The sequence below is a fragment of the Tiliqua scincoides genome, chromosome 13 (genome assembly GCF_035046505.1).
Source record: "Tiliqua scincoides isolate rTilSci1 chromosome 13, rTilSci1.hap2, whole genome shotgun sequence".
NCBI lineage: Eukaryota > Metazoa > Chordata > Lepidosauria > Squamata > Scincidae > Tiliqua > Tiliqua scincoides.
The window spans coordinates 15242047-15259580 of record NC_089833.1 but is presented as its reverse complement, the minus strand read 5'-3'; the positions used below and the strand labels follow the sequence as shown (position 1 = coordinate 15259580).

The 17534-nt window shown below is 47.6% G+C and overlaps 1 protein-coding gene across 1 annotated transcript in view; it reads left to right on the top strand.

Annotated features, from left to right (window-relative positions):
• Nucleotides 1-1202: 1202 nt before the first annotated feature.
• LOC136663609 (cytochrome P450 3A9-like) overlaps nt 1203-17534 on the top strand; it is a 16344-nt gene continuing 12 nt past the window's right edge. The window contains exons 1-13 of the mRNA XM_066640421.1: nt 1203-1273; nt 4907-5000; nt 5542-5594; nt 7335-7434; nt 8333-8446; nt 9870-9961; nt 10866-11014; nt 11877-12004; nt 13284-13359; nt 14854-15014; nt 15502-15728; nt 16206-16362; nt 17457-17534. The exon at nt 17457-17534 is cut by the window's right edge and continues 12 nt beyond it. Of these exons, the coding sequence (XP_066496518.1) occupies nt 1203-1273; nt 4907-5000; nt 5542-5594; nt 7335-7434; nt 8333-8446; nt 9870-9961; nt 10866-11014; nt 11877-12004; nt 13284-13359; nt 14854-15014; nt 15502-15728; nt 16206-16362; nt 17457-17534 (1500 nt within the window). The remainder of the gene's footprint in view (nt 1274-4906; nt 5001-5541; nt 5595-7334; nt 7435-8332; nt 8447-9869; nt 9962-10865; nt 11015-11876; nt 12005-13283; nt 13360-14853; nt 15015-15501; nt 15729-16205; nt 16363-17456) is intronic.

Here is a 17534-nt window from a genome sequence, read left to right as displayed (position 1 = left end):
AGACTGCACTTGCTCCCGTTGGAATTGGCCTTTTCAGCCACACTAGATGCTGTTCCAGAACCACCTTTCAGAGCACGATACCAGAGTCTATCGAGACTGAAGGTTGCCAACCTGTTTCTGGTTATTTGACCATAACGTTTGATAGAATACAGATATTTCAATGTGGTTTGTTTCATTGCATTCTGCACTAAATTACCCATCAATGATACATAACATGACCTGATTCAAAAATTCCAATATTTTTACACTGAGAGTGTCACCCGGTGCAATCCACACCCCCCGCAACTCCTAGTCATTCCACTGACCTTCACACCACACATCCCACCCTCACACTTTGCAAAGAAACATTTTGTCAGCTTTCCATAAGCCTAAGAAGGGCATCTGCAGATCTCTTCTGGGAGGGATTTCCATTACTCTTGGGCAGTGTTTCTCAAGGTTTGTCCTCTGCAGTACCACTTCACATGGTTCACCTATTCAAAGTACTACCATAAGTAACTGGTGATGACATCATCATCACCAGACTCGACGAACATCAGAAGGACGCTCAAGGGGGACAGGGGAGTTTTTTTGAAAGCGAAAAAGCATGCTTTGGAGCTCTGTCCACTGAGCCAAGCCTCCTACCACCATTTGTGGGGTTCCATTCCTGGTCTCACTGTTGGGTGGCTGGTGTCCAGGGGTCCTGCAAGTACCACCACCTCAAGTACCACTGGAGGTATCTGTACCGCTGGTTGAGAAACACACTGCTCCTGGAAAAGTGTCTCTCAACTCTTCTACATTTTGTGGACTGTAAGAAGTGCAAGGCTTCTTTAGATGGCCTCCTTGATAAGGAGAGAGAGATTCCCTACAGTCCTGTAAAAATAAATGCTTCAGTGAAGTGCTGATGTAGCATTAGAACTGCTGGCTCTGTAGCTATTCGTGGATCAATTTTGCAAACGCATTCCAAGTTCAGAGATTAGATGTGGGTTGCGTAACCTTTTCCCGGTTGGCTGACATCCAGTTCCCTGGTCTATTGCCCCACCCCAGTCACGGGAGATAAATGACCAGCTCAGTGCTAACCAGTCATTCAGGTGTCCTGGTCTAAGCATATAAAAGGAATAACTACACTAATACCCTGAAAAGCTTCCTTCACCCTTGGATGCCAGCCTTTGCACAGGCAGAAGAAAGAGGCACAAACCAAGGGCCCCCTGAGATACAGAACCAAGATGGAGCTTCCTGCATATTTCTCCACTGAAACCTACATTTTTCTATTCGCCTTCCTGGCTCTCCTGATGCTGTAAGTAACACCGGGTGTCTTGTCCGATCCAAGGTGGCCCACCTGTGAGGCTGGCTGAGGAGGTTGCTTCAGGTGGTGGATCGGCAGGTAGAACCCATCTCTGCCACCCAACTCACCCCTACTGCAGCTGCTCCTTCTTCCACTGGAAGGAGAGGAAGTGTGGAGGAGAGACGAACGGTGGGCAGAATGTCAGAGGCACTCTAGCCCATCACTCTCCTCTCCTCCACGGTCCTCTTCTGCTCCACCCCCTTCTTCCTGTTCCCATCCAGGGAGTGGGAGGAGCAAGGCTATCTTGGATTGACCCTGATTCTTTGGCACTCTTTCTCATTCTCCAATTTATATCCTGAAAATACATATCTATTGGCTTTATTAGTTATCGTTGTCCAACTCACTGTCCCTGGGGCTCAATCAGGTCTCATGTGTTTGTAAACAGTGTTATTTACCTTACTCAGAAGTAAGCCCATTGTGTTCAATAAGAGGCTGTAATCCAAACACCTCTACTCATAGGGAACTCGGAACTGTCATCCACCTAAGTCTCTTTCCTGGCTACATCTAGTAAAGGAAGATGCATGATGTTAACACCTCTCGCACAGCATCTTCCCTCTGCTCCACTGGCTGCCATCTGAGCATCAGGACAGAGAATGAATGAGGTTATCATCATACCTCATGGCATGACCTGGGTGAAGGATGACAGTGAATGCTTATCAAATTTGCAGGTGACACAACTTTGGGGAGGGGGAAGAGCTGATCCCTTGTAAGACCAAATCAGGATTCAGAATAATCTTGACAAGCTCAATCATTTGACAGCAGGGCCCATAAGAGGAGGGGGTGCAAGCAGGTAAATTGTATGTGGGTCTCAGGTCAAAAAAGGGGGGCCCAGGAGCCAAAGGAGGGGGCCTGAAAATTTCCTGGAATCTTGCATTTTCCAATCTCCCCAAGGTCCATGAGAGGGAAGTTCAGGGGATACATCATACCAAAAAGGGGGTCCGGGAGTCAAAAATGGGGAGCCAGAAATTTCTTGGGATGCCAGAAAATGTGTGCATATATTGTGTGAAGATGAGCATTCACATTTAGTGTAAGTCTACATAGTTTTAATTCATAGAAATCATGACCCAATAACCATATGAAATTATAATCTGATAGAGAAGGGAAGGGGTCCCGAAGAAACTTTGTCCCCTGGATTAAATTCTCAGCAGAATCCCTGAGACTCAGTCTGTACCAACAGGATGATGTTCAAGAGACCATCAGAAAACCAGAAGCGCAAGTCTAGAGTGGGGAGGGGGGGTGAAGGAACCTGCCTTAGCAGCAGTGTGTGGGAAAAAGGGAGGGGCGCTCAGCATCTTACAACCCACTCCTGTTTTGTCACCATGCCATTGGAACTCATTGGAACCCTTCACGACAAAAAGCGGTTTTGGCACACCACCACCCGAAAACCAAGGAGGGCAGTTTGAAAAAGCCCAAACCAACGAAAGAACCTCCTTGATGAAAATCCAGTTCAGGAGAGACGTTCTTGTTCTGCTTTGATTTCTCAGCAATAAATTTGTGTAAGCAGCAATTTTGTTGCTCCTATTTTTTCTCCCCCCTCCCCCCCACCCCTTTGCCTTGAGCTGGCAATGAGCCTAAATAGGAGCTTGTCTCCCTTCCCCCCCTCATTTAACCCCCTCCCGTTTTGCTAAAGCCTTTAAGGCCCTGTTTCCACTGGGGCCACCTATTCCTTTATGAAATGATTGCTTTTACCTCCGGGTTATCTCTCTCTGAAGATTTCTGCCGAAGCAGCAAGCATCCCGGATTTATCAACAGTGGCGCTTATTAAACAGACGTACAAAGTAGTTACTGGGGTGGGAGGGGGCGAGAGCATTGCACATTTTTTTCTCCCCCAGAATAAATGCTTAATTCCTTAGTTAACATTAGCAAGTCTTCTGCCTCTGGGAAAGGGTTTGAAGATCTTTCATCCCAACATTGTGTTCTATTTATTAAGGGATGGTGTGCTGGCATTTTTTAACAGCTAAGCTAATTTCATTTTAAAGGGAACATAACTTTCTTTTTTATCAGCGGCAACCAGAAGTCTGGTTTTGTCTTCCAAACTCAGCGGTGCAACGACCTCCATACAAAATGGAAGACCTGCGGCGGTTTCTTGACTCTGCTCCCGTCCTTTTAATTGTAAACAGCCACAGGCCTTGCTTAGCAGAGGGTGCAGTTGACAACATCCCAGGGTGCACTTGAGTGTCCCAGTTTGTATTCCTTGAGCCAGAAGTTTCTGTGAGGTTCCCGGTTGTCTCATCAGCACTGGGCTCTTGGCGCCATCTGTCATAGAATCATAGAGTTGGAAGGGACCTCACAGGTCATCTAGTCCAACCCCCTGCCTTAGGCAGGAAATCCTCTCGGAGCATCTCCAACAGGTGCTTGTCAAGCCTCTGCCTGAATATCTCTAGTGAGGGAGAGTCCACCACCTCTCTCGGCAATCTGTTCCGCTGCCGAACCACCTTGACCGAATTCTATCAGGATAGGAGCAGGATTCTATCAGTTGATTAGCAACTAGACGGAGCCCCTTTCAGACGCTCCCTTTCTCCTGTTATGCCTTCCAATCTTCTAGGACAGTTGCACTCTCTTCCTCCCTCCTACCCAGTAAGTCCCACCGTCTCCCTTTAGTGCAGGGATGCCAAACCCGTTTCATACAGTGGGCTGTATGAAGCATTCACGGCACCTGCTGGGGGCCCAGAAGTGATGTCATTAAGCAGGAAGTGATGTCATTAAGCAGGTGATGGCCAGAAAGAAGCACTTTGTTTTCACAGTAAAAACTCATTCGCTGCAAATGGCCAGGAGAGAAAATGTACAAATCTTGATCGTGACTTCATAATATGGGAGAACCCAATTATCACGCGGGCCACCTCTTCAGCATCACCACATCACTTCACAGCTCAGCAGCTGAGAGGTGGTCTGCAAAGCTGAAAGGGCAGCCCACGTGATATATGGGCTCTCCCAGCACCTTGGCAGAGTCTCCCTCTCTCACCCCTCTTGGTCTACCCCATACCCCAAAATGTAACTTGCTTTCTGAGGCCTCCTTCTGTATCTCCTTCTCAGAGCCTCAGCAGAAGCCGTGCTGCTGAAAGGGCAGCTCTAGGAGATTCCAGTTCTGATGGGGGCTGGATAAAGAGCTTCTGGGGCCCACACCTGGCCCACAGGGCTTATGCTTGACACTTCTGCTTTGATGCATGCGAGCTCTGTCCAGGGTGGAAGCCTCAGACTATGTCTTGAGGCGTCAACAGGTTCTCCTTTGTCTGCTCATCTCTGATTGCTCCAAACTCAGTCACTCACACATGAATGCATGAATGGACCTCGTTGGAACTGAGGGACTGCAAGACAGACATGAGCTCAGCCTATGGCATTTGACCTGTGCTGACTCATTCACACATGCATGCCATCCCTTGATTTTGCCATCCCAAAGGGGTCTCCACGTATTAAACCAACGTCTGAGAGAACCGGTTTAGTATCCGGCTGGGGGTTACACGAACGTTTGATGGGGTAACAGCCTCCACTTCTTCCTGTGCCACTGTTGTGATCATCCCTGTCAGAGAATGCTCAAGTCTTCATGATGGTTCACACACAAACATTTTCTTTCATGGGATTTTCCAGGTATGGGGTCTGGCCTTACGGTGTCTTCAAGAAGCTTGGCATTCCAGGGCCAACGCCTCTGCCTTTCATTGGCACTGCTCTAGGCTATCGCAAGGTAAGTCATGCCTTTTTATGAGCATGGGGTGGTCAAAAACATGGTCTGTTTAGAATCTGCCAGCGCTCCAGTGGTGGAGAGAGTGAAGAGCCTGAGATTAGATGTTGAAGTCTGATGGTGTATCTGTGTGTGTGTGTAGGGGGTAGAAGATAGGGACAGGTGTTCCTGGGCAGGGGGAGGCCAGAACAGGGGGAGGGAGTGGCCTGGGAGGGGGGTGGGACCGGCGGAGGCTTCCTCCACCAGATCATATGCTCTGTGTTGGGCTTGGAAGCCACTATGGGGCTTCACAAGTCTGTGCCAGCAATTTCCCTGGCACAGACTTGAGTATCCCCATTGTGGGGACTGGGGCTTTACTTAGGGTAAAGGGGCGAATGTCCCCTTCCCGAGAAGTCCTCTGGTGGCTTCCTTGGTCCCGCAGCATACAGCAGTGGCCATTTCAGCACCGCTAGATCCTGCAGCTCCGGGAAGCTTAGGGTTGGGCTGTCCGTCTTCCTAGATACTACGCTGCATTTTAAACTCAATACGACATCATTTGTTGCAGGGAGTAATGACATTTGACCAAGAGTGTTTTAAAAAATACGGAAGACTGTGGGGGTGAGTATCTCGATGCTTTTGTGGTTTTTTGTTTGTTTCTTAAGATGTCAATACCAGTTTACTGGGCTGGTAAATTAACAGTGCAAGCCTATGCTTGCCTCCTCTGAAGTAAGTTGCCTTATGTTCCAGAGAACCTACTCCCAGCTAAGTGTGTGTAGACGTGCAGGGCATTTCTGTGAGTGGGGCTGCAGTCCTATACTCACTTCCCCCAGACTAGGACCCACTGAATTTGATGGGCTTTAGTAGTTCTTCGTGGATATGCAGAGGATTGCACTGTGAGAATGCTCACGCACCTTTTTTCAACCACAAAAAATTCCTATAAAACAATTTACACAGCAGAATGAATTGAAACAAAATCTCTTAGTTTACTGTTATATAATTCTCATATATGTATTGGCAACCTTCAGTCTCGAAAGACTATGGTATCATGCTCTGAAAGGTGGTTCTGGCACAGCGTCTAGTGTGGCTGAAAAGGCCAATCCGGGAGTGACAATCCCTTCCACACCGGGAGCAAGTGCAGTCTGTCCCTGGTCTGTCTCCCTGGCTATGGGCCTTCCTTCTTTGCCTCTTAGCCTCAGACTGTTGGCAAAGTGTCTCTTCAAACTGGGAAAGGCCATGCTGCACAGCCTGCCTCCAAGCGGGCCGCTCAGAGGCCAGGGTCTCCCACTTGTTGAGGTCCATCCCTAAGGCCTTCAGATCCCTCTTGCAGATGTCCTTGTATCGCAGCTGTGGTCTACCTGTAGGGCGCTTTCCTTGCACGAGTTCTCCATAGAGGAGATCCTTTGGGATCCGGCCATCATCCATTCTCACGACATGACCGAGCCAACGCAGGCGTCTCTGTTTCAGCAGTGCATACATGCTAGGGATTCCAGCACATTCCAGGACTGTGTTGTTTGGAACTTTGTCCTGCCAGGTGATGCCGAGGATGCGTCGGAGGCAGCGCATGTGGAAAGCGCTCAGTTTCCTCTCCTATATATTCTCATATATATTTTTATATAATAAAATATAATGTTATATAATTTTTTATATAATAAAAACAGGACATTCATCCCCTTGCCCCAGGGAAGCCCTAGCCTGCGGAATAGGTCTGCTTGGACCTGAATCTGTTAAATTGCTGGCACAAGTCTGAGTGGAGCCATATTAGCAGATCTGGCCTGGGAAGGGGGATAGGATACAGCTATCCCACCCCCCTCCTGGGCCCGATCTACCCACCCCGTACCACTCCTAGCCCTCCCTACCCGTTACATGCCATTCTCACCCCACCCCTCCACTGCCCCACACAGGGCTTATCTGCTTCACTAAATATTGAGGCCTGCACTGGCACCAGCAGGACAGTACAGGCCTTCCCATCAGCGTTACTAACCCTAATGCTGTCGCAATGTGCTTTACAACACATTTGCGACAACCTGTGCCGGCAGACAGCGCACTCCTCCGGTGCAAACAGGGTATATAGAATTGTGCCGTAAGAGCCACCATCACTTGAAAGGCATCTCTTGATCCAGCTAACAGGCTCAAGAGAACCATGAGCTATTGATGGTGTCAATTTTTATCAATAATTAAGACACTGCAATATTGATACAATGATGCTCAATGAACATAATCTAATAAGGGGAAAGGCAGTCATCTCAGTCACCAGGAAGAGTCCAGGTCAAATACTTCTCTTGAAGTTTTCCTTTTTTTTTTTTTTTTAAACCAATGGTGGACTAAAGAGTTTAATCATGTGAACTTTTGCCCCCTTAGGATTTATGACGGCCGACAGCCAGCAATATTCGTGACAGATGTTGACATCATCAAAGCTGTCTTGGTGAAAGAGTGCTACTCTGTTTTCACCAATCGGCGAGTAAGTACTCTTTTTTAAGCAGTTCTCTTTAAGCAATGGTTCCCAAACTTATTATTACCAGAACCCACTTTTTAAAATGACACTTTATTGGGACCCACCTAGGTTACATACAAAAAGGCATTTAGAAAGAATCTCTCTCTCTCTCTCTCTCTCTCTCTCTCTCTCTCTGACAACCAGCCAGCCAGCCAGCCAGCCAGCCAGCCATAATAATAAGAAAGATGCACAGATTTTTTTTTATCTCCCTGTGTCTACACATGCTTGCAAACTGCAGGAGCTGAGCCTTTTGAAAGGGGAGTTAGCAGCTACCTTGCAAACTGCAGGAGCTAAGTTATTTGCAGGGCAATTAGCAGCTAACTGATTTTGGAATATCTTCAGGGCTTGAGGCAATTAGTTCGAGGCAATTGAGGCAATTTGATCTTTCAATCACCGGTGTTTTCACTGGAGGCTCTGCTCCGGGCTTTGCGACCCACCAAAAATCAGACCATGACCCATCTGTGGGTCCTGACTCACAGCTTGGCTGCTGTTTTAAAGGATGATGCGATTATTCAGCAGCAAAATAACACAAATGCCCATAGAAAACTGTTAAATCAAAACTGTGGTTTACAAACTGTGTTCTGGGATATCAGGACCCACTGACTATCAATTGCACAGAGAAACATGGCCATATTTTTCACCAGAAGTTCCTTGGCAAACCATTAGATAAGGAAGGTCTTTCCCTGAAGAGATCAAGTTTCACTGGTTGAAGGCACAGAAACTGATCATGCCCTTGGAAACAAGACAGAAGGCAATAGTAATCTCTGAAGGCTGTTGATTGCTTTTGAATTGCTTTTACCCTTCTCCTTTCTGTGCTGTGATTATATCCATCATAACATTGTCTCATTTTGAAATCTCCCACCAGAGCTTTGGTCCAACAGGTCGACTGAAATCAGCCATCTCTATTGCTGAAGATGACCAGTGGAAAAGAATTCGGACAGTCCTCTCGCCGACCTTCACCAGTGGGAAGCTCAAGGAGGTGAGGATGGAGAGATGGATCGCAATGAAACCTACTGAGCCCATCTTCTCAGGGATACAACTTATGATGGTGCCTGATGGTGGTGTCAGGGGCTGGCCAGCTCATATCAGAGCCTCTTCCCCAGCAGAAGGTTTGCCTGGCCAGACTCACCCTTATAACTACCCCTCTTCAATTGCAATGGTGGTGAGAACTGGAGACTAGTTCCATTGCAGTATCTGGCATATTGGCAAATGGGAGCCTGACTCTTCCCTGCATCATTGAGGAGCTTCTAAGGGCAGTTCCTATTAGTCTTCCCAAGAGGTGCACCTATGTGCTTCTCTTTTGGGGAGTAATTTTTAAATAACAGATCAGCGACTGCTTGGGATGGTTAGGAGAGTTCTACTTTATTTTAAATACATTTTTAAAACTTATACTGACTGTAAACCTTTGATTTTCTTAGGCTCCAATCCTATGCACACTTTCCTGAGAGTAAGCTCCATTGAAGACAATGGCACTTACTTCTGAGCAGACAAGCATAGGCTTGTGCTCTTACTTAATTTGATTTGATTTTGTTGTATGAGGGTATTAAAAAATTTTCCTGCTTGATGATGTCATTTCCTGGCCATGACATCACTTCCAGGTTAATGACATCAGTTCTGATGGGTCCCGAAAGATTGTCATTCTAAAAAGTGTGTCCGGGTGCTAAAATGTTCGAGAACCACAGTTTTAAAACATCGATACTCCACCTTTCCCTTTGCATTCTAGGTGTCCAAAGCAGCTTGCAACATAACATTAAAAACAACCCAGTCGCTCCAATAAATAAATAGCATAAAACTGCCGTGAAATAACAGCAGCACAAAATCAATAACTAGTGCAGCTGAGCAAAAACTAAAGAGAGAAAACGAAAGGACACAAAAAAGGGGAAAGCAAGGAGAGCTTGTTTCTATTTTGTCAGCTCAATTGCTATTTATTTCTTTACAAATTCATGGCTATTAATCATTATTTATTATTGTTGCTGCATGTAGCACCATCTGTGTACAGGGAATTTTACACAGGCCAAAATAGGCAGGTCTCTGCCTTGCAGGAGCTTACAGTCTACAACAGACAGTGGGGAAAACATCCTGGGGGGGGGGGAGAGATGTAGGCAGGTTAGGCAAATTAAATTATATGCACATAACGGTTGGTTGGGGAAAGGAACAAGCCAAAGGCAAAAAGATGGGTCTGGAGTGAGGTTCTGAAAGAGATGGCCCCATGTCTGTATTTGGGATTGCGGAGGGAGCCCACTTTGTTTTACGTGTGATTGAATTTTCATGCATTTTATACTCTTTTACGTTTTTGTAAGTCACCGAAGTGCAGGAAAAGAGAGAGGGTACAAATGATGATCTCTGCTTTGTTTTGCATTTTGTCCTGGCTCCTGCCCCCCACCCACCCCACCACTTTTCAGATGTTTCCCATCATCAACCACCATTTGAAAACCCTACTGAAAAATATCCAGCAACGAGGAGCAGAAAGGAATGAAGTGGTGGATGTTAAACAGTGAGTAACTGCCTGCTATAAGCAGTGAGTTGGGCCATGGGGGGGACACGGGGGGACGACACACCTGGAGTGCTGCTCTTTAGCAAAACTTGCTTTTCAAGGTGATGGATAGGCTCACCTGGAGGACTGAACTGAAGCCTGTGGAATAACCTCTTTGGGGGGGGGGAACGATCTCAGCCACTGCCGGTTTGCTGTGAACAGAATAGATACTGCAGTGAGGAAGTGAATAGATTAAGAAAATCCAATTGCAGATCAGTCCTGTCCTGGCTGCAATGGGGATTAAATTACAGGTGATTTTAGGTACAAGCAGTGTAGCTCTTTGCTAATTTCTTGTGCAAAAAAATAGTGCAGGGGGACTGATCTGGATTGGAACCACAGCAGGGGCAAAAGTTCTCTCTCTCTCTCTCTCTCTCTCTCTCTCTCTCTCTCTCTCTCTCACGCATACACACACACACAAGGAATTGATCTTTTTTGGGGGGGGGCGTAGTATTTTAAAAAGGGCATCATGTGAATGGCCGCCTGGTTTGTCAGCCCAGGAGAGTCACAATCTGAAAAACAGTCAGAGACACAGAGCTGGGATGCAGGCTATCCCAGGGTGGACAGGAACAATTGCTCTCCCCCTACCAGAAATAACAAACTCACCCTTGCCAAAAAACACGTCCGGCCTATGTCTGGCAGACATTAAGGCCTTCAGCTGGAGTCAGTCGAGCCAAAATGATATGGGGCAGTGGTGGATGGGGGCTGAAATCCAGATCTGGCCCAATCACACAGACATCAGAGAGATCCAGGGACCCCGAAAAACTCTTCACCTCCTGACTCCAAAGGTTTCTGGCAAAAATAGTTCCTTTTTTCCCCAGTGTTTTATTTTTTTCTTAATTTTGTTCCATTTTCCATCTCTATGCAGACTGCTTGGAGCCTACAGCATGGACGTCATCACCAGCACCTCCTTTGGGGTGAACACCGACTCCATAAACAACCCCGAAGACCCCTTTGTCAAGGAGGCCAGAAAGCTGACCAAGTTCGATCTCTTTTCCCCACTCTTCATTTTACTATGTAAGTGCAACTGTCCAATTGTTTGATTGTCCAACCAATTGACTGAGCAAAGCTTTTCCACATTCAGCTCCAGCATTCAAGCTCCCGGATCATGCCTTCTCTATACTGCTCTGGGCCAGGCTATCTTAGAGATCGCCTACTCCCGTACAATCCGGCTCGTCCTCTCAGGTCATCAGAGAAGACCTTTTTACAAGTGCCACCGCCCAAGGAAGTTTGTGGGGCAGCGGCAAGAAATAGGGCCTTCTCAGTAGTGGCACCAACGTTGTGGAACTCCCTTCCCCTTGACTTGAGAATGGCTCCCTCTCTTGAGTTTTTTCGGCGAGGCCTGAAGACTCTGTTCTTTAAACAAGCCTCCTGATTCCATGGTCTTCTTAACTTTTTATACATCTTTTAGTTTCTGTTTACAGGCTGGATTCCTCTATGACTTGCTGTTTTATGCTCTTTTTATTCTGACTTTATTCTGACTACTGTTTTTATGGCCTCTGTTAATGTGTTTTTAATATGTTTTTATCTGTGTTAAATCATGCTTTTAAAAATTGTTTTTACATGTTGTAAGCCGCCCCGGGTCCCTTTCAGGGAGAAGGGCGGGATACAAATAAAGTTTTTTATTATTATTATTATTATTATTATTATTATTATTATTATTATTATTATTATTATTATTATTATTCTCTGGTTCAAATTTGCATGTTAAATTCTTTAGCGCTGGAAGGAAGTGTGCAAGCTTGTGCCCTTTTCATTAATGTTGTGACCCATAATGGTCTTTCTTTTCTTTTTTCCTTTTTGCCCGAAACCTTTCAGAAGGTGGGGCTGCTGTGTTATTGCGCCTTTCTCCTAATGCACCTTGTCTTCTTCCCTCTAGATATCTTTCCATTCACTAGTCCTCTTCTGAACATGATGAATGTGAACATTTTCCCCCATGAGGCCATTGAGTTCTTTGCCAGGTCAATCATCAAAATAAAGAAGAAGCGGGAAGAGGGAGGTGGGAAGGTAAGGAGAGGCCCAGCTATGATCTGTTTCTTATTTTACTTTCTGCAAACAAAGCTTTCGAGCATGCAGAAAAAACTATCTCTGAACATCTAATATGAAACAATGGTCAAAGCTGCATCAGATTTGACCTCTGCAGTTAGAGAAATGGGAAACAAAATGGGAAACAGCTTGGCAAGATGAGACCTTTTCTCCACCCGGTTTTCATCAAACCACCAGATTGCATGTGGCAATCCATTTTGGGTCCTCCGGGCTGAGTTATCCTGGCAGATAGCTCCGCTAATATAAAGCCCTCCTGGGCTGATACAATGCAATGATATGATCATGCCACGCTATGTACAGGCCCCCCCCCTTGTTGATGGGACCTCCCAGATCAGGGGTCCTCAAACCCCGGCCCTGGGGCCACTTGCGGCCCTTGAGGCCTCTCAATGCAGCCCTCAGGGAGCCCCAGTCTCCAATGAGCCTCTGGCCCTCCGGAGATCTATTGGAGCCCACACTGGCCCAATGCAACTGATCTCAGCATGAGGGCAACTGTTAGACGCATGAGCTGTGGGACGAGGGCTTCCTCCACTGCTTGCTGTTTCACGTCTGTGATGCAGTAGCAGCAGCAAAGGAAAGGCCAGCCTTGCTTTGTGCAAGGCCTTTTATTCATTCATATAAATTCATCTTTAATATATTCATTTATGTAAACTTATGTAAATTTATTCAAATTTTAAATGTAAATTAATTCTTTTTTCCCCCGTCCCCTGACACTGTGTCAGAGAGACGATGTGGCCCTCCTGCCAAAAACTGTGGACACCCCTGTCCCAGATCATGGCTATCCCCTCCCTGAACAGATTTCCATTGATTTGCGCATGCAAATGGCATCAGTTTTGCCCTATCACATCTAGTTTCGGAGATATGGCATAGCCTCGTTTTGTGAATGGTTCAAGCAGCTTCCTTGTGAGGAAGCCTACGCCGTGGCTATGCCAAACCTCCAAAGTGAGACGTGATAGGGCAAAACTGGTGACATTTTTGGAATCAGTGCCCCAAAGCCATCATAAATTGTTTTGGGGGGAAAAAGCTTTTCTGATCCTCAAATTCACAGGCTTGTGTTATTAATCTAATGCCATCAATGAGCTTTGCACTGTACAACAAAAGGCAGGCCTCTGCCCCAAGAGACACACAATCTGGAAACAGGGGTGGAGATGCTTAATATCTGAACATTCTTTGTTTTTATTTCTGCTTCTCTTTTCTGTGGCGGGAAGCCCTGAACACTCTGACTGGCTTGTTTCTGTTCCAGGGCAGGGTTGATTTCTTGCAACTGATGATGGACTCCCAAAAACACCAGAGCAACGGGTTGAATGATTCCCAGAAAGGTAATCTTCTGAAATCCCTCCCCAAATCTCAGGGTTTAATCTGAGCCTGGGTTGGGACAAGAAACCGTTTTCATTGCCAGGGTCAGTCCTGGTTAGTACTTGGATGGGAGACCGCCTGGGAATACTGGGTGCTGTAGGCTTATACCATGATCTGGGAAGCTAAGCAGGGTCAGGCCTGGTTAGTACTTGGATGGGAGACCGCCTGGGAATACCGGGTGCTGTAGGCTTATACCAGAGTCTTTCAAGATTGATGGTTGCCAACCAAGATTGATGGTTGCCTCCCATTTCGGGGAGGGCAAAGTGTGTGTGTGTGGGGGGGGAGGGTTCAAAAGGAAGTACTCTTGTGATCTGAGCAGGGTGCATGAACTGCACTTCGACACCTTCGTGGAGTATCAAGCACTTCTAACTTTGAAAAACACCAAAATCCATATAAAGATAAAACCATCCCGTCCCTCCACCTCTAGTTATTGGGAAGCAGACATCTCTGCAACCACACTGCCAAAGAAAAGTGAATTTGGTTACTTCTGCCCGGCTCAGTGTCCCGCTGCCCACCCTTGAATTATTTCGATGGTGTAGAGCAGTGGTATTCAAACTGGGGTGTTGCGACACCCCAGCCTGTGGGTCCTGGCCTCTGCCCCCTTAAGGGGCAGGGGAAGCCAGGAGACAGGGAGAAGGCAGCGCCGCTCAGGGGGACTGCAGGGGCTTGGGTGCACTTGCCCAAGCCTCCTGCAGACTCCCAGGGTGCGGGGAGCCCTGTGCAACTTTCAGCAGGACTCCCCAGATCAGGAAAAGAGAAAGCAGAGTGATCGCACCCCGCTCCGTGAAACTGGAAGCAGAGCATGATAGCTCCGCTTTCCCTTCTGACGGGGCTGCAGGGACTGGGATGCACTCACCAGTCCCTGCAGCAGCCGTCCCTGTGTGCGGGGAGCCCTGCGTGAGTGCTTGCAGAGCTCCCCAGGTCAGGGAAAGGGAGAGTGGGGAGATCTTTTGCTGCCTTCCCCCCGCCCCTGCTGTTTCCCCCCGCCCCGCCCCCGCAAAGACTTACTGCGGGTTTCAAACTCCCAGAGAGTTTGAAAACCGCAGCTGTAGGGAAAAAAGTCTTTGTCAACAGCTCTGAACAAGGTGAATCAAGGGGCTGAGCCCATAAGAAGGCGCTTTCAGGCTTCGACATGCCACTCAGCTGACGGCTCTTTTCACCGCACAGACAACTGTGGCCCAACAAGGGGTGTGTAAAAAACAGACTGAAGCCAGCCAGTTAGGCAAGCAGAGGTGCCCTTAGAGAAACCTTGGCAGGAGTCCATGTTTGACTTGGTTCTGCAAACGTTAACTAACAATACTAGGAATCCAAGTTGATGTTCCACCCACCGGCCTTGCCTGTGAGACTCAAAAGCAGGCGAGTCCATCTCTGTGCCATGTTTGTGACTGCACACTGTCATGTGAGCTGCGGGCATTGAAAACCCGGTCCTTCACCGTTCCTTTCTTCTCCTCTCGTAGCGTTGACCGACAACGAGATTCTGGCGCAAGCGACCATATTCATCTTTGCGGGCTACGAGGCCGTCAGCAATTCCCTCACCTACCTGGCCTACGAATTAGCCACCCACCCTGACATTCAGCAAAAGCTGCAGGATGAGATTGACACCGCCCTGTCCAACAAGGTAGGGCAGCTTTACACCTGTGCAATGGCACGACTCCTGTGCTGCTTCTGCCCCGTGCCCTTTTCCAAGCCACACCCCTTCTTTGACCACAAACAAAAAAAAAATAGTTGCGGTGTTGCATTAGCAAGAAAAGTATCCCTACTCTGAGCATGTGCAGAATGCCAGGTGCAAGGGATGCAGGTCTCTTGTTGTCTTGAGTGCTCCCAGAGGCATCTAGTGGGCTATTGTGAGATATAGGAAGCTGGACTAGATGGGCCCCTGGCCTGAGCCAGCAGGGCTGATATGCTTATACAATGAGACCCTCTTGCAATCCCCATTTGGCACTGGAAAACAAGCCAGGAAGCAGCCCCCCCCTAACTTGGCAAGTTGCCCTAGAGAGCCAGGCACTGTTTCTAGACCCCAATATCTCACATGGAAAAGAAATACCATCTAGTCCCTTCCCTGCCGCATAAACTGTCAGATTTTTTCACGATACTCTCTCCCAAAGGCTGCCTTCACGTACGACACGATCATGCAAATGGAGTACTTGGACATGGCAGTGAGCGAAATTCTCCGGCTGTATCCACTCGGTGGCCGCCTTGAAAGGGTCTGTAAGAAAGATGTGGAGGTCAATGGCATCACCATTCCGAAAAAGACCGTGGTGGTGATCCCACCCCATGTCCTGCATTATGACCCCGAATACTGGACAGACCCCAAAGAATTTAAACCTGAAAGGTATGGAGTGAGGGCGGCTTTGTCTTTCCAATGGCCCAATCCTATCCTTTCCTTGCGCTGGAGGACCACCTGGGCTGTTGCAAAAGTGCCACAAAGTGCTTTGTGACAGCTTTCGTTCCAGCTGTGCTGTTGGGAAGGGTGGAGCTTTCCTGCTGGTGCTGGTAGCCGCAAGGGCGCCTACCAGTGCGGGTCAGCCTGGTTCAGGGGAAGAGGGAGGCAGGAAGGGGGCGGAACAGGGCAGGGGAGCGACAGGGGGCTGGAGCTCCAGGATGGATGAAGCATAGAGGAGAGGAGGGTGGTGGGCTAGAGTGGCAGAGGGTCTTGACCTGTCAGCAGTCCAGAGAGCAGTGAGCCAGTGCGCCTCGCCTGCCGCATCCTTACTTTAGACGTCCTACCTAGTAGTACCTTGTTACGTCAATGCATTCTTTCCAATGTTGCCAATGACCCTTTTTCTTTCTCTCTTCCATCTGGGTAAAGATTCAGCAAAGAGAACAACATAAACCCATACGTTTACTTGCCTTTTGGAGCTGGTCCCCGGAATTGCATTGGGTCACGGTTTTCTCTCCTCACCATGAAGGCTGCTCTGGTCGGCATGTTGCAGAATTTCAGCTTCAGACCCTGCAAGGAAACACAGGTGAGAAAGCTGGATTGGTCTGTGCTTTTACACACACACACATACGGGGAGAGAGAGAGAGAGAGAGAGAGAGAGAGAGAGAGAGAGAGAGAGAGAGCAGTCAGTTTGAATGAAATCAAGTTTTCTCCACTATGGCTGAGGTAGGAATGCTTGATGATAAAAGAGCCAGGCTCAGAAAATGCAAGGAGACTAAATACTCAACAGATAACACCTTGTGTGTAACACACTATTTGGGAAGACACAACCAGTGTACCTGTGGATGCTCAACCGCTTAATTCTCACCCTCAGCTGAAACCAAGACTATGTGTGGTCTTGATTCATGTAGACCATCCGCCTATTGTCCTCTCTTCTAGTCCTCGAATCTCTTCTTCCCTGTCTGTGGCCTGACCCAATAAGGAAGTTCTACCTGAGCAAGCAGCCTGGCCCCCACACTGCCTGTTTATTTAGAAGATTCATACTCAGTGAATCAAGGAATTCCTTGCCACAGGATGTAATAATGGCCTCTGGCCTAAATGCCTTTAAAATGAGATTGGGCAGATTTCTGGAGGAAAAGTTAATCATAGGTGTGTATGGTGTGTATGTGCCATGGTGTGTATGTGCAACCTTCTGGTTCTAGAAGTAGATTACCTCTGAACACCAGATGCAAGGGAGTGGCACCAGGATGCAGGTCTCTTGTGAGCTTCCGGAGGCAGCTGGTGAGCCACTGTGAGACACAGGAAGCTGGGCTATGTGAGCCTTTGACCTGATTCAGCAGGGCTCTTATGAGCTGTATGCGAGGATAACCTGTGTTACTGCACATCAGGGATTCTAACACAACATGCTAACACAAGCGCACCCTACCAGGCAAAACGATGGAAACCAGTTTGCGAACTTCTTTATTCAAAAGCAGTGTATAAGTATACATGATGATGATGATGATGATGATGATGATGATATATAACATGCTGGTTTGGGGCCCAGGAAGATCCCACAGAGGTCGTTCAAAGGGCATGTGACAGCTCTGAGCCTTACCTCGAGAAGGGAATCTTGCTTATTCTCACCTCTCTGCATTGTTCTTTCTGGCTGCTAAATCCCATTCTCTTCTCCTATTGCAGATCCCTCTGGTACTGAATACAAAAGGACTGATGAGACCCGAGAAACCCATCATGTTGAAATTAGTCCCCAGAGCCAGC